Here is a 16327-nt window from a genome sequence, read left to right on the forward strand (position 1 = left end):
CCTTTTCACCAATCAAAAATGGAGACATTTGCTTTACATTTAAGTGAATCCATGGTCTTTCTGAGAATTTTTCTTTTTTTTTAATTTTTCCTGTTTAAAAAAAAATGATCAGCGCCAGGGAGATCTGGACATTTTGTTTAGGAAGCAATATTTGCAGGCTAGGGTGCAATGGCTCATGCCTATAATTCCAGCATTTGTAGGGACCAAGGTGAGAGGATTGCTTGAGGCCAAGAGTTCAAGACCATAGTGAGACCCTAGCTCTACCAAAAAAAAAATTAGCTGGGCATGGTGCTGCACACCTGTAGTCCCAGCTACTCAGGAGACTGAAGCAGAAGAATCACTTGAGCCCAGGAGTTGGAGGTTGGAGCGGGCTGTGATCAGACAACAGCACTCAGCCTGGGTGACAGTGCAAGACCCCACCACTAAAATAATTAATTAAAAATTTTCAAAAGCCGGGCGGCGCCTGTGGCTCAGTCAGTAGGGCGCCGGCCCCATATACCGAGGGTGGTGGGTTCAAACCCGGCTCCGGCCAAACTGCAACAAAAAAATAGCCGGGCGTTGTGGCGGGCGCCTGTAGTCCCAGCTACTCGGGAGGCTGAGGCAAGAGAATCGCTTAAGCCCAGGAGTTGGAGGTTGCTGTGAGCTGTGTGAGGCCACGGCACTCTACCGAGGGCCGTAAAGTGAGACTCTGTCTCTACAAAAAAAAAAAAAAAAAATTTTCAAAAGCCATGTCTGCAATAGCCCCAAAGGGAAACCACTCAGTGTCCATCAGGAGTAAAATCAGTATGTATTCTTGGCATATTCAAAGTCCAGATATAGACAGTAAAAATGAAGGGAGTACAGCCACATCCAACAATATGGATGAATCAGAAAAACAGAAGGTGAACAAAAGATGCATGACCCGAAAAGAAGACCTCCAAGCTAAAGCATATAGAAGCAAACTTCAACAAAGTGGTAAAACCAATAGGAAAGCAAAGAGTAAAGACAGCAGAGTGGTAGCCTGCAGGGGCAGGGAGCTCAAGTGGTTAGGCAGGAACTCGAAGGAGCGAATGGGTGTTGGAAGCATCTCATGTCTTGAATGTGGAGGTGGTTACATGACTGCTGATTTAATAGATACTCATCATAATATACATGTGTTTGGTAACTTGGATCAATTTTTCTATAAATGGTTTTGTTTTGTTTTGTTTTTTGAGGCAGAGTATCACTCTGTCGCCCCCAGTAGAGTCCTAGCTCACAGCAACCTCAAACTCTTGGGCTCAAGTGATCCTCTTGCCCCAGCCTCTTGAGAAGCCGGGACTACAGTCTTCTACCACAACGCCCAGCCAGTTTTTTGCTATTTTTAGTAGAGACCGAGTCTTGCTCTTGCTTGGGCTGGTTTTAAACTCTTGAGCTTAAGCTATCCACCAGCCTCAGCCTCCCAGAGTGCTAGGATTACAGGTGTGAGCGACCTTACCCAGCCTCTATAAATGGTTTAAATTCACAATTCATAAAACTGGAGAAAGATATAATGAGAAATAGGGAAGGAAGGAAGGGAGGGAGGGAAACTCTAATAAATTCCTCCTTTGAATTCCCAATTCAGGCTCGGCACCTGTAGCTCAAGCTGCTAAGGTGCCAGCCACATATACCAGAGCTGGCGGGTTGGAATCCAGCATGGGGCCTGCCAAACAACAATGACAACTACAACCAAAAAATAGCCGGCTTTGTGGTGGGTGCCTGTATTCCCAGCTACTTGGGAGGCTGAGGCAAGAGATTTGCTTAAGCCCAGGAGTTGGAGGTTGCTGTGAGCTGTGATGCCACAGCACTCTACCGAGGGCAACAGTTTGAGGCTCTGTCTCAAAAAATAAATAAATAAATAAATAAATTCTCAACTCACATTTTTTTTTTTTTTGTAGAGACAGAGTCTCACTTTATGCCCCTTGGTAGAGTGCCGTGGCATCACACAGCTCACAGCAACCTCCAACTCCTGGGCTTAAGTGATTCTCTTGCCTCAGCCTCCCGAGTAGCTGGGACTACAGGTGCCCGCCACAGCACCCGGCTATTTTTTTGTTGCAGTTTGGCCGGGGCTGGGTTTGAACCCGCCACCCTCGGCATATGGGGCCGGCGCCCTACGCACTGAGCCACAGGCGCCGCCCCTCAACTCACATTTTTAAGGATGTTTCCTCTTCCTCTACTCCCTAATGAGTACTTAAGGATGCGTCCACAGTCCTTCAGCCCACGTAGAGGCTGTGTTATGGCTGTAGTCACACCACTGCACCTGTACCTGTCCTCAGGTCTGGAAACAAGGAGCTCACGAATCGAGGACTAGAAATTAAGGATTTCTCCTTTCCCCCAGAATCTGCAGGAGAACCAGGGTCTCTGAGGCTGTGATGCCCTGGCCGCCCAGAGAGGAAGGAGAGGGTGTGGCTAGAGCCCAGTGTGGGAGGGACAGAGTGTGGGGTCCTCACCTGGCAGAGCTAAGGGGCGGGTATAGGTGGGGGGTGAGGTGACACAAGGATTTCTCTACCTCTCTCTCCAGGTCCTGCTGAGATCAATTTCTATGCTCTCCCAGAACATCTGGAAGAGAAAAAAGGAGGACTCCCTTCTAGGTCAAAGGCCTTATTGGCAGGACCCTCGCTCCTTCACCACTGTGCAAGTTAGAAAAATGTATACCTTCTGGTGGATTCTGCGCAGAGAGGAAAAGCCTGTGTGAGAGGCATGGAGCCTGGACATTGCACCTGCTTGGCCTTCACCCTGGCTGCCCACTTCCCCTTTCCTCCTTCTCCCTGCTCTCCACCCTGCCCTGCTGGAAACCTTGCTGGGAGGAGCCTGGAATGGAGATAAAGCTGGAATGGCACGGCCACAAGGGACTATTTATATGCTGGGACTCCAGGAGGTTCACACAGAAGACGAGACACAATTTGGAAGAGCTGTCTAGAAGAAGACAATGTGTGAGCTACAGGTGAGTTGAACAGGGACAGATTTAATGATCCCAAGTCACATAAAGGAAGGAAGAAAAAGGGGGAGATTTTATGAGATGAAAATGTGAGCATTTCTATTTTGAACTTTTTCCTGAGAGTTGGGGGTGAATGGAAGAGAGAGCCTCTGGGGACATGATGTGTGAGGTCCCTGTGAGGTATGGCATGTGGACCCTTGACCAGCCTGACCCTATGTCCCCATTTGATGGTGTCTGACTGAGAGTGAGCTCTATTGAGACAAGGTGACTTTGTGCAGGAGGCTGACTGGGATGGGCAGGTGTGAGTGACGGCGAGGTGTGGGACTGTGCTTTGCCTTCATGACAGTGGCTGTGAGCATGCACATGAGTACAACCTGGACAGTACTCAAGCAACCGTGCACGTCCCAGTGCGCAGGAGCATGGGGAGGCTGGTGATACTCAGTTGCATGTCCCTGTGCGACCGTGAGCATGTGTGTGATCTGTGGTATTGAACTGAGAACACATAGGTGAGTTTCTGAAGGTTCTTCCTTGTGTAGCAGTGACTCTGATTAAGTGACTGCAGGTGTTTCCATGTGTGAACCCTGGTTGGCAGAACTGGCAGGGGTGCTGGAGATGTGAGTTCTCTGAGCACTCCTGAGAGCAGAATGAATGAGTAAAGACTGTTCTTCTCAAGAAGAGTTGGAGGAAATGAACACAGACTTGGGGGCACTGGATCTCCAGGCTGGGTCTGCACATGGGGACCATTGGCTCAGCCTTGCCTGCCTCAGGGCTCCCACCCTAGCCTGTCACTTGCCCATTCCTCACCCTTTGTTTGTGCACATAGCAGGGCTATGTTTTCAATTTGTACACCATCTTGAAAGGAGTCATATTGGCTGAGTGCAGTGGCTAACGCATGTAATCCTAGCCATCTAGGAGACCGAGGCAGGTGGATTGCTTGAGCTCGGGAGTTGGAGATCAGACTGAGCAAGAACAAGAACCTGACCCTACTGAAAATAAAAATAGAAAAACTAGTGGTGGGTGCCTGGAGTCCCAGCTACTCGGGAAGCTGAAACAAGAGAATCGCTTAAGCCCGAGAGTTTGAGGTTGCTGTAAGCTGTGACACCACAGCACTCTACCCTGGGCGACATAGTGAGATTCTGTCTCAAAACAAAAAAGGAAAGGACACACATTGCCCGAGATCTGTGTGATGTGAATACATCCCACACAAATGGGTTTCCTCTTCTTTTATTATTTCCCACTGCTTCAAACAAATGTTCTTTAATTCACTGGAATGAATGGGGCGGGGGGGAAGTAAATATTTTTTAAACTTTATTTTCACATCTTCAAGTCTTGTTTTCCCAGGTTTGGAGAGTAGAAAATAGACAAAGGGCTATTACATAGGCCTTCCCCCTTCTGACAGGCAGCCCCACTGAGACCCTGCATGTACCAGGGATTAGGCTAAAGGCTTCAGATATATTAACCAACCTGCTACTGAGGACATCCTACAAAGTAGGTGTGTATCATAATCATCCTTGTACTGGGGAAACTGGAGGCAGTGAACATTCACATAATGGATTGAAGATCTCACTGCCATTAAGAGGCAGATCCAGCATTTGACTCCAGGCACTTGGGCTCTTGAGCTCTTGCTCTGAGCTTGGCCCTCCCATCTCTTCAAGACCTGGCGCAGTGGCTCATTCCTATAATCCCAGCACTCTGGGAGGCCAAGGCAGGTGGATTGCCTGAGCTCACAGGTTTGAGACCAGCCTGAGACCAGCCTGAGCTATAGCAAGATCTTGTCTCTAAAAATAGCCAGGCATTGTGGCAGGTGCCTGTCATCCCAGCTACTTGGGAGGCTGAAGCAAGAGAATTGCTTAAGCCCAAGAGTTGGAGGCTGCTGTGAGCTATGACACCATGGCACTCTACCCAGCCCAGGGTGACAGAGTAAGACTCTGTCTAAAAAAAAAAGAAAAGAAAAAGACCATGGCTGGGCACAGTGGCTCACACCTGTAATCCTAGCATTCTGGGAAGCTGAGGTGGGTGGACTGCCTGAGCTCAGGAGTTAGCCTAAGAGTAAGACTGACTTTACTAAAAATACAAAAAAGTAGCAGGGCATAGTAGTAGACACCTGTAGTCCTGGTTACTCAGGAGGCTGAGGCAAAAGGATTTGTGAGCTACGACACCATGGCACTCTACCCAGCCCAGAGTGACAGAATAAGACTCAGTCTCGGAAAAAAAAAATAATAATAATAAAATAAAATAAAATATATATATATATACACACACACACACACACATATATATATATATATGGCCACGAAAGGGAGGGGGAAAAGAGAGTCCAAGAGTTTGTCCTCTGACCTCTAGGCTACTGGCAACTGTTACAGGAAGGGGACCCACACCTGGCCTTAACCCTTTTTTTTTTTTTTTTTTTGTAGAGACAGAGTCTCACTTTACGGCCCTCGGTAGAGTGCCATGGCCTCACACAGCTCACAGCAACCTCCAACTCCTGGGCTCAAGCAATTCTCTTGCCTCAGCCTCCCGAGTAGCTGGGACTACAGGCGCCCGCCACAACGCCCGGCTATTTTTTGGTTGCAGTTTGGCCGGGGCTGGGTTTGAACCTGTCACCCTTGGTATATGGGGCCGGCGCCTTACCAACTGAGCCACAGACGCCGCCCCCGGCCTTAACCCTTATCCACCCTGATCCCCATGGCAGGTGCCACACACGCAGTTTGTGACCTTGCCTATTGGCTCTTCTGTGACAATCAAAGGAAGGACTCTCCTCCCTTTTGTGTGAGTATCCTACAGCCCATGAGTGAGGGGGTGAAGGAGAAGAGAGAATATTAGCTGAGGGGATTACCTCGTGTCTGAGTGATGTTAAAATGTCTGATTGGCAGGATGGTGGCACAGGGCAGCCGCAACTCTTGGAGAGCCCTCCAGCACCAGGCGTCAAACTTATTGCTGCTAGACTGTGGGCAGGTCTTAGAGTCCGGGCAAAGAGACCCCTTAGGAGGCTGAGGCTGGGGGATGGACAACTGACAGGTCCAGCTCAGTGACTTTGGCTTAATCTTAGCCTTGGGACATGGCATCTCACCGTACAGGGCAAGATGAGCTGACACAGCCCCACAAGGACAAGGAACACTGAGTCAGCCAGGGAGGCCTTCTGCCCATTGTGAGGAAGAGGACTGGGCGTGTGTAGTGTGATACCCCCCAGGGAAGGGACCTGCCCAACATGCTGTGTGCTTTGCCTTTCAGCAAGGCCCCAGAACTGCAGGTGGATTTCCACACTGGAACATCCGTGAAGTCAGACATCGCCTTCCATTTCCGAGTGTACTTTGGCCATTATGTGGTCATGAACAGCCGTGAGAATGGGGGCTGGAAGTGTGAGAGGATTTCCTCTCAGATGCCCTTTGAGGATGACAAACCATTCAACATTCGCATCCTGGTGCTGCACAACGAGTACCAGGTGAGTGTCCCCTTGGCGTCTGCCACTCTGCCTCCACCCCCAGCCAGGCCCTGAGGGTCCCATGGGGTCCATCTCCCATAACTGCTCCTGTCCCCGGCTTTTGGTCACAGAGTACCCCCTAATTTGGGGGGGGATGGACAACTGATAGGTCCAGCTCAGAGACTTTGGCTTAATTTTAGTCTTGGAACAGGGCATTTCACCATACAGGGCTTTTCCCAAATCTCAGCCCTTTTCCCAAATCTGACCACAGTCAAGGTCAGCCCCATTTCCCCCAAGGTGGAGAATCTCCTCTGTCTTCATCTGTAGCTATCATTCCTATGAATGCTGTTATTTAAATTTTCATATAGCTAAAAGGCAAAAATATGCAGATGAGGCCAGGCAGGTGGCTCACACCTCTAGTCCCAGCACTCTGGGAAGCCTACCGTGGGTAGATGTCTTGAGCTCAGGAGTTCAAGAACAGCCTGAGCAAAAGCGAGACTTCATCTCTACAAAAAAAAAGAAAACTTACTAGGGAGTGGTGATGGTTGCTTGCAGTCTCAGCTACTCAGGAGGCTGAGGCAGGAGGATCACTGGAGCCCAGGAGTCTGAGGTTGCTGTGAGCTATGACACCATATACCTCTAGCCAGGGTGACTGAGTGAGAGTCTATTTGAAAAAAAAAATACAGATAAATAAAATCATCTTAATCAGTCCAAAACTAAACCTTCCTCTCATCCCCGAACCCCAATCTTCCTCCTCCCCGCTAGCTTCTCTATTTTCCTTCCAGAGATGATCTATGTTTATGCAAATACTTAACACTTCTTTTTAAACAAATGGTGGTATAATTTTATTTGTGCCTTACACTTTAAGCACTAGAGTTTATTTGCTTTCAAATAAAATATCTTAGAGGTTGAGCAAGGTGGCTCACGTCTGTGATCCTAACACTCTGGGAGGCCAAGGTGGGTGGATTGCCTGAGCTCACAGGTTCGAGACCAGCCTGAGCACGAGTGAGACCTAGTCTCTAAAAAAAAAAAAAAAAATAGCCAGGCATTATGGGGTGCACCTGAAGTCCCAGCTACTTGGGAGGCTGAGGCAAGAGAATCACTTGAGCCCAGGAGTTTGAGGTTGCTGTGAGCTATGACACCATGGCACTCCACGATGGGCGACAAAATAACACTCAGTCTCCAAAAAAAAAGTAAATATCTTAGAGAAATCATCTATCCATAGAGCTACCTCAGGCCAGGCACAGTGGCTCACGCCTGTAATCCTAGCACTCTGGGAGGCCCAAGGTGGGTCGATAGCTCAAGCTCACAAGTTCCAGACCAGCCTGAGCAAAAATTGAGACCCCGTGTATACTAAAAACAGAAAAACTGAGACAAGAGGATCACTTGAGCCCAAGAATTGGAATTTACTGTGAGCTATGTCATGACACTCTACCCAAGGCAATAGCTTGAGAATGTTGTCTCAAAAAAAAGAAAGAAAAGAAGGGCAGCGCCTGTGGCTCAGTGGGTAGGGCACTGGACCCATACACCGAGGGTAGCGGGTTCGAACCTGGCCCCGGCCAAACTGCAACAAAAAATAGCATGGCGTTGTGGCAGGCACCTGTAGTCCCAGCTACTTGGGAGGCTGAGGCAAGAGAATCGCTTAAGCTCAGGAGTTGAGGTTGCTGTGAGCTGTAACACTACGTCACTCTATGGAGGGCGATAAAGCGAAACTCTGTCTTTAAAAAAAACAAACAAACAAACAAAAAAGAAATGTGACCACTGGGTTCTGAAATGTGAATAAGAGTTTTCTGGGTGGACAGTTTAAGTACATACAAGGGCAAAGTGGAACAAAGGCTGAACGTTTGTTTGGTGGCATACTGTATTTCTCACACATTTTCCCTTCTGCAGGTGGTGGTAAATGGCCAACACAGTTACACCTTTGCCCATCGAATCCAGCCAGGGTCTGTGAAGATGGTGCAAGTGTGGAGAGATGTCTCCTTGACCTCAGTGAATGTCTACTAGAGAGGCAGGTGATCTCACCCCTCCCCCATATTTGGTCATTAAAATGTCAGCAAACTTTTCAAGATTTGGTTCTTGCTTTAGTGGGGGAAAAGGAAGTTGTCATCACAAAGAAGGACCTGGAGGTTTCCAGGGAGGCATAAGATTTGGTTCTTGCTTTAGTGGGGGAAAAAAGGAAGTTGTCATCACAAAGGACCTGGAGGTTTCCGGGGAGGCATCAAGAAATCACAGAGACCCAGCTGCTTGGGAGGCTGAGGCAAGAGAATCGCTTAAGCCCAGGAGTTGGAGGTTGCTGTGAGCTGTGTGAGGCCACGGCACTCTACCGAGGGCCATAAAGTGAGACTGTCTCTAGAAAAAAAAAAAAAAAAAAAGAAATCACAGAGAGAGCCAGGCACGGTGGCTCTTGCCTGTAATCCTAGCACTCTGCCACCCTAAGATTGAGTGCTGTAGAGTCATCATAGTTCCAGGAGACCAGGAGTTCCAGACCAGCCTGAGCACAAATGAGACCCCATCTCTACTAAAAATAGAAAACTTAGCCAGACTTGGTGGTATACGCCTATAGTCCCAACTACTCAAGAGGCTGAGGCAGAAGGACTGCTTGAGCCCTGGAGTTTGAGGTTGCTGTGAGCTATGATAATGCCACTGCACTCTAGCTTAGGGGAAAAGCAAGACCCTGTCTCAAACAAAACAAAACAAAACAAGAGGTTAGAAGGAGTAAATGACAAGGTCATTGAGATACCTAAGACATTAGTAACAACATTCTTTTCATAGGACTTAGTATATGTCAGACATTCAGAACCAAAATCCTTACCCAATTTCAAATGGCAGAACTGAAATGTTAAGTAGGTGTTTATAGCCACTGAGCCATAATTGGTGGCTTGGGGCCAGGCACTGTGCTTCATACCTGTAATCCTAGCATTTGGTTGTGCTTTGTTTTGTTTAATTTTGAGAAAAAGTCTCACTTTGTGGCCCTCCATAAAGTGCAGTGGCATCATAGCTCACAGCAATCTCAAACTCTTGGGCTTTAGCGATCTCTTGCCTCAGCCTCTCAAATAGCTGGGACTGCAGGCACCCCCTACAATACCTGGCTAAATCCTAGCATTTTTGGAAGCCAAGGTGGGTGATCACTTGAGCTCAGGAGTTCGAGACCAGCATGAGCAAGAATGAGACCTTGTCCCTACTAAAAATAGAAAAATCAGCCAGGTATGGAGGTGCACACCTGTGATCCCCACTACTTGGGAAGGTGAGCTCAGGAGTTAGAGGGTTACAGTGAGCTATAATGATGGCACTGCACTCTACCTGGGGTGACAGAGAGACTGTCTCAAAAAAAAAAAAAAACCTACTAGATGAAAACATAGGAAAACAGTTTCTTTTCTTTTTTTTTTTTTTTTAGAGACAGAGTCTCACTTTGTCACCCTTGATAGAGTGCCATGGCGTCATAGCTCACAGAAACCTCCAGCTCCTGGGCTCAGGCGATTCTCTTGCCTCAGCCTCCAGAGTAGCTGGGACTACAGGCGCCCGCCACAATGCCTGGCTATTTTTTTTTTTCTGGGTGAGATGGCAAAATGGGACTGGTGAAATCCAGTCACGTGCCCATCATAGCACCTCCTTTGTCATAAAATGTTACCTGTGAGATTTTATCTATTTATTCACTTATTTATTTATTTTTATTGTTGAGGATTCATTGAGGGTACAAGAAACCAGGTTACACTGATTGCATTTGTTAGGCAAAGTCCCTCTTGCAATCCCCCAAAAGGTGTGTCACACACCAAAGCCCCACACCCCTCCCTCCTTCCCTCTCCCTGCTCTTCTTTCCCCATCCTTCCTCCTTCTTTCTCTCTCTGCTCTCCCCTTCCTCCACCCCCACCGTGTCCTTAATTGTCCTCATATCAAAATTGAGTACATAGGATTCTTGCTTCTCAATTCTTGTGATGCTTTACTAAAAATAATGTCTTCCACGTCCATCCAGGTTAATACAAAGGATGTAAAGTCTCCATTTTTTTAATGGCTGAATAGTATTCCATGGTATACATATACCACAGCTTGTTAATCCATTCCTGGGTTGGTGGGCATTTAGGCTGTTTCCACATTTTGGCGATTGTAAATTGAGCTGCAATAGACAGTGTAGTGCAAGTGTCCTTATGATAAAAGGATTTTTTTCCTTCTGGGTAGATGCCCAGTAACGGGATTGCAGGATCAAATGGGACGCCCAGCTATTATTTTGTTGCAGTTCAGCCAGGTCTGGGTTCGAACCCACCACCCTCAGTATATGGGGTCAGCGCCCTACTCACTGAGCCACAGGTGCCGCCCGGAAAACAGTTTCTTGACACTGATCTGGGCAATAATTTCTTGGCTATGGCCCCAAAGCCACAAGCAACAATAGCAAAACTAGACAAGTAGGATTATTACAGCAAACTAAACTAAAAAACTTCTTTCCAGCGGGTCTTGGTGGACGCCTGTAGTCCCAGCTACTCAGGAGGCTGAGGCAAGAGAATTGCCTAAGCCCAAGAGTTGGAGGTTGCTGTGAGCTGTGATGCTATGGTACTCTACCGAGGGCGATAGAGTGAAACTCTGTATAAAAAAATAAATAAATGAAAAATAAAAATAAAAATAAAAAACTTCTTCCCGGCAAAGGTAACAATCAATAGCTAAGAGACAACCCATGAAATGGGAGAAAATATTTGCAAACCATACATCTGATAAGGGGTTAATACCCCACATATATAGAAATTCAAACAACTTAAGATCAAAAAACCCAAATAACTTGATTTTTCTTGTCCAAGCTGAGCAATAATGCAAGACCCAGCCCTGCCTCTCAAAAAAAGAAAAAGAAAAAAGAAAGAAAAATTGGGTAAAAGAACTGAAAGGTAATTTCTCAAAAGAAGAAACACAAATGACCAGCAGGTCTATCAGTAAGTGCTCAACATCATTGATCATCAGAGAAATGCAAATTAAAAAGACAATGAGATATCACCTCATACCTATTAGAATGAATATTATCCAATAGAAGCAAAAGGTAACAAGTGCTGACGAGGATGTGGAGAAAAGGGAACTCTATCCTGTAGGTGAGAATGTAAATAGGTACAATCATGATGGAAAACTGTATGGAGATTCCTCAAAAAAAAAATTTAAAAATACATCTACCATCTGATCCAGCAATTCCACTTCTGATTATGTATTTAAAGGAAATGAAATCAGTATGTTGAAGAGTTATCTGAATTCCCATGTTCATTGCACCATAGGCAGGATATTCATTGACAGACGATGAATGAATAAATAAAGGTTCATTAGCAGATAAATGAATAAAGAAAATGTAGAGGCCTGTAATTCTAGCACTCTGGGAGGCCAAGGTGGGTGGATCACCTGAACTCAGGAGTTTGAGACCAGCCTGAGCAAGAGCAAGACTCTGTCTCTACTAAACAAAAGAAAGAAAGAAAGAAAGAAAACCAGCCAGGCCTTGTGGTGGGTGCCTGTAGTCCCTGCTATTTGGGAAGCTGAGGCGTGAGGATAGCCTGAGCCCAAGAGTTTGTGGTTAATGTGAACTACCTAGGACTGACTCCACAGCACTCAGTCCTAGGGTGGCAGAGTGTGACTCTGTCTCAAAAAACAAAAAAAAGAATTGTGATTCTCCAGGCAGCCTGAATGTGGGAACAAAAGGGAGCCACCTTAAAGGAGCTACGCACTTAGTGATTGCAGACATGGTGGTGGAAGCTGTGTTTGAAGCAGCAAGTAGGCTGGATGTGTTTTATACATTTGGTGCTTGAACCAGAAAAATAAAAAGGCAGACTCATGGTCTGTGGATTAGACCTCCATGCTTCAGAATAGCTCCTCCTGATAGCGGAGAGAACAATGAGTCACTAAAGTCATCTGCTGATGTTCATGAATGATGGCAGATGGGTATTTTGCATCATCAGCAAAATCAAAGGTGGAATTTCTTCATTATTATTTTTTTTTTAGAGACAGAGTCTCACTTTGTCACCTGGCTATTTTTTAATTGCAGTTTGGCTGAAGCTGGGTTTGAACCCACCACCCTCAGTATATGAGGCCAGAGCCCTACTCACTGAGCCATAAGCACTGCCCGGTGGAATTTCTTTATATGACACTTTTTTTTTTTCTTTTTTTTTTTTTTCTTTATATGACACTTTTCACATTAACTAGAATAAGGGAAAGAGGAGAGCCAATATTTAAGATGCACATTGTAATATTATGGGTCCCATAAAAAGAATGGTAATGAATATATAACTGTCAAGAAAATCATGTATTTATAACCTCAATGAAAAACTAAATTTCATAAAAATAATGTTATGCAAATGAAACCAGACACAAGAGTGTATAAAGTTGAAAATACAGACAAAACTAAACTATCAAATACAGTAAACTTTGATTTTAGTAAAATGGGAAAAAAGCAAAATAATTACCATAAATGATAGAATAGTAGTTACTTCTGGATACAAAGGAGAGAATATACAGGGTGGCACCTGTGGCTCAGTGAGTAGGGCACCAGCCCCATATACCAAGGGTGGTGGGTTCAAACCCGGTCCTGGCCAAACTGCAACAACAACAGGGAGTAAGCATGCGCAATGCTCCTAGGTTGCGCAGTGGATCCACTGTCGCGCACGCGTTCTGCACCCGCCGTTCTCCGGTGCGCACTGCGTTCACGCATGCGCCTGTGTGGACGTCGGTGCTCGCGCTGTCCCGTTATTCCAGGTTTCTTTAGAGCAGCACGGCTGACTCTGCGGTCCAAGATGTCCGAGCTGCCCGCAGACATCACTGTCCTGCAGACAGACAAGGCGAGTGGTGACGGAGACGTCCGGCAGAAGGAGGTAGGCTGCGGGAGCCCGGAGCTGACCGCAGCGCAGACTGAGGAACGCACCGAAAGCTCGAGGGCAGAGGCTGCGGCTCCGGAAAGACAGATGGAGGCAGCTCCGGAAAGCGCAGTGGCGGCGGCTCCTGAAAGCCCGATCGAGGCGGCTGCGGAAAGCGCAGTAGCGACGGCTCCTGAAAGCCGGATCGAGGCGGCTGCGGAAAGCGCGATGGATGCCGCTCGGGAAAGCGTGATCGAGGCGGCTGCTGAAAGCGCGATGGATGCGGCTCCGGAAAGCTCGGTGGCGGCGGCTCCTGAAAGCCCGATCGAGACGGCTGGGGAAAGCGCGATGGAGGTAGCTCCGGAAGGCGCGGTGGCGGCGGCTCCTGAAAGCCGGATCGAGGCGGCTGGGGAAAGCGCGATGGAGGTAGCTCCGGAAGGCGCGGTGGCGGCGGCTCCTGAAAGCCGGATCGAGGCGGCTGGGGAAAGCGCGATGGAGGTAGCTCCGGAAGGCGCGCTGGCGGCGGCTCCTGAAAGCCGGATCCAGGCGGCTGGGGAAAGCGCGATGGAGGCGGCTCCTGAAAGTTCGATCGGTGCGGCTGCGGAAAGCCAGATGGAGGCGGCTGCGGAAAACGCAATGGAGGTAGCTCCGGAAAGCGTGGTGGCGGCAGCTCCAGAAAGCCGGATGGAGGCGGCTGGGGAAAGCCCTATTGAGGCGGTTGGGGAAAGCGCGATGGAGGCGGCTCCTGAAAGCCTGATTGGTGCGGCTCCGGAAAGCCCGATGGAGGCGGCTGCGGAAAGCGCGGGGGCGGCGGCTCCGGAAAGCCCGGTGGCTGCGGCCGGTGAGGGCCCAGGGGCGGCGGCCCCAGAGGGCCTTATGGCGGCGGCCAGAGAAAACCGGGGGGCGGCGGCCAGGGCAGGCCCAGTGGCCAGAGAAAGCCCGGCGGCAGCGGCCAGGGATCCCCGGGTGGCAGAGGTCGCCCGATTGTTCGGGGAACCAGTGGATGAAGAGGTTCCCGAGGCCAGGCCCAGGTCCAGGCACGGGAACGCTGGAAGCCTGGCTGCGTTACCGTATCTTCGCCTCCGTCACCCACTTAGCATTTTAGGAATTAATTACCACCAGTTTCTCCGTCATTATCTGGAAAATTACCCGATTGCTCCCGGCAGAATCCAGGAGCTTGAAGAACGCCGCAGGCGATTTGTGGAAGCCTGCAGAGCAAGGGAAGCAGCCTTTGATGCCGAATATCATCGTAATCCTCAGAGGATAGATTTTGATATTTTAACATTCACTATAGCTCTGACTGCCTCTGAAGTTATCAATCCTCTGATAGAAGAACTTGGTTGTGATAAATTTATCAATAGAGATTAAGTGATGAGACTACAAGAGAATCTCTGCATTCAAGACAGTCTAGCCAATCCTGTAACTTGATGTTAAGAAGTCAGAGTATAGTGAGAATAAGGCGATGTACAGTTTTTAAAAAAAAAAAGGCTTATCACAAAAAAAAAGCATCACAATAGAAATAGAAAACATGTCGAAAGCATTATAACACTTATGTAACGTTCTTTGAATTTGTAATTGATCCACATTCTTTTCCCTGCCTTATGGAAAATGTCTATCAACATTGCTTTATTAAAGAGCAAAGAATGGGGCGGCGCCTGTGGCTCAGTGAGCAGGGCGCCGGCCCCATATACGGAGGGTGGCGGGTTCAAACCTGGCCCCGGCCAAACTGCAACAACAACAAAAAAATAGCCGGGCGTTGTGGCGGGCGCCTGTAGTCCCAGCTACTCGGGAGGCTGAGGCAAGAGAATCGCCTAAGCCCAGGAGTTGGAGGTTGCTGTGAGCTGTGTGACACCACAGCACTCTACAGAGGGCGATAAAGTGAAACTCTGTCTCTACAAAAAAAAAAAAAGAACAAAGAATGGTTTTATAAAATTGAGACTTGAGAAAGAAAATAAGACGGCCCATGATGATGAAAGAAATTATCCAACAGCGATGAAAAGAATAAAGAATTACAGCTGAGACTGGAAGGCTACTGCAAGAACTTGAAATTATCATATGTGCTCTCTTCATGTCAAGTTCAACAGTTTTCTGTGTTTGCTTTTGTGTTTTCTGAGGCACTTCAAGTGGCAAGCAAAGTAAATATTGTATATATCATATGATAAATTAAGTTTTCACAAATATCAAATTTCTGGATTTTTTTATTTCCATTTTTAATTTAAGGTTTTTTGGTAAATAATCTATTAACAAGCCAAAATGCATAAAATACACAGTGAAAAGTCTTCCATTCTTATCCTCCTTTGTCCGGTACCCACCACCACAATTCCCCTTCTGCCCTTCAAGTTTCCCTAGTTACACACAAGCAGATACACTTCTGGGTTTGTTTCATTCCTTCACAGAAGTCTGTATTTACTGGTTGGTACTTGCATATTCCTTAAGACTGTATCTTAAAGAGCCTTTCAAACCATTACATATCTTCATTCTTTTTTAGAGCTGCCTTTTATTCCATTTGTGATTATGCTGTAATTTGCTTAACTATTGATGGACATTTAGGTGGTTCTCCTATTTTTCTTTTGGCAAGAATAATTGCAAAGAGTAATCCCATCTTGTGTGTATCATATGCATGTGCACAAATACAGTGTTGCTTTGGTTCTAAATGCACTTTCCATATTCTCTGCTTACGTCGTATCTTACAATTGATGGTGTATAATACTGCATTTTTTCCTTAGGTTTTTATAAAACTAACGATGTGTCTTAGCTTCTTAGAGTTTTTTTGTTACATATGTCATGCGTAGGATGAATTCCCAGGAATGAGAATTCTGGGCTAAAGGTAGTCATTTGAAATTTTATAGTGCTAGTTAGTTTTCTGTACATGTACCGTTTTATACTACCACCAGCATTTGATGAACATGGATGTTTCCTTAAAGCCTAGCCAATACAGTAAACCCTCAAATATAGGGATTTTCCCCATCCCATAGTTGAAAAAATGGTTTATCAGTTTTAATTTGCTTTTATCTTACTGTGAATGGAGATAAGTATCTTTTCATTTAAAAAGTCAGATCTAGGGCGGCGCCTGTGTCTCAGTGGGTAAGGCACCGGCCCCGTATACCAAGGGTGGTGGATTCAAACCCAGCCCCGGCCAAACTGCAACCAAAAAATAGCTGGGCATTG

At 47.0% G+C, this 16327-nt stretch overlaps 2 protein-coding genes across 2 annotated transcripts; both read left to right on the plus strand.

Annotated features, from left to right (window-relative positions):
- The first annotated feature begins 2817 nt into the window (after nt 1–2817).
- LOC128595587 (galectin-10-like) lies at nt 2818–9677 on the plus strand. The gene is made up of 4 exons (XM_053604341.1): nt 2818–2938; nt 5625–5701; nt 6164–6374; nt 8244–9677. Exons 1-4 carry the CDS (start codon nt 2924–2926, stop codon nt 8355–8357), a joined length of 417 nt encoding a protein of 138 aa, XP_053460316.1. The 5' UTR covers nt 2818–2923; the 3' UTR covers nt 8358–9677.
- A 3246-nt stretch (nt 9678–12923) lies between these two features.
- EID2 (EP300 interacting inhibitor of differentiation 2) lies at nt 12924–14933 on the plus strand. The gene has a single exon (XM_053608111.1). It carries the CDS (start codon nt 12935–12937, stop codon nt 14525–14527), a length of 1593 nt encoding a protein of 530 aa, XP_053464086.1. The 5' UTR covers nt 12924–12934; the 3' UTR covers nt 14528–14933.
- Nucleotides 14934–16327: the final 1394 nt, after the last annotated feature.

Source organism: Nycticebus coucang, chromosome 10, assembly GCF_027406575.1.
Source record: "Nycticebus coucang isolate mNycCou1 chromosome 10, mNycCou1.pri, whole genome shotgun sequence".
Taxonomy (NCBI): domain Eukaryota; kingdom Metazoa; phylum Chordata; class Mammalia; order Primates; family Lorisidae; genus Nycticebus; species Nycticebus coucang.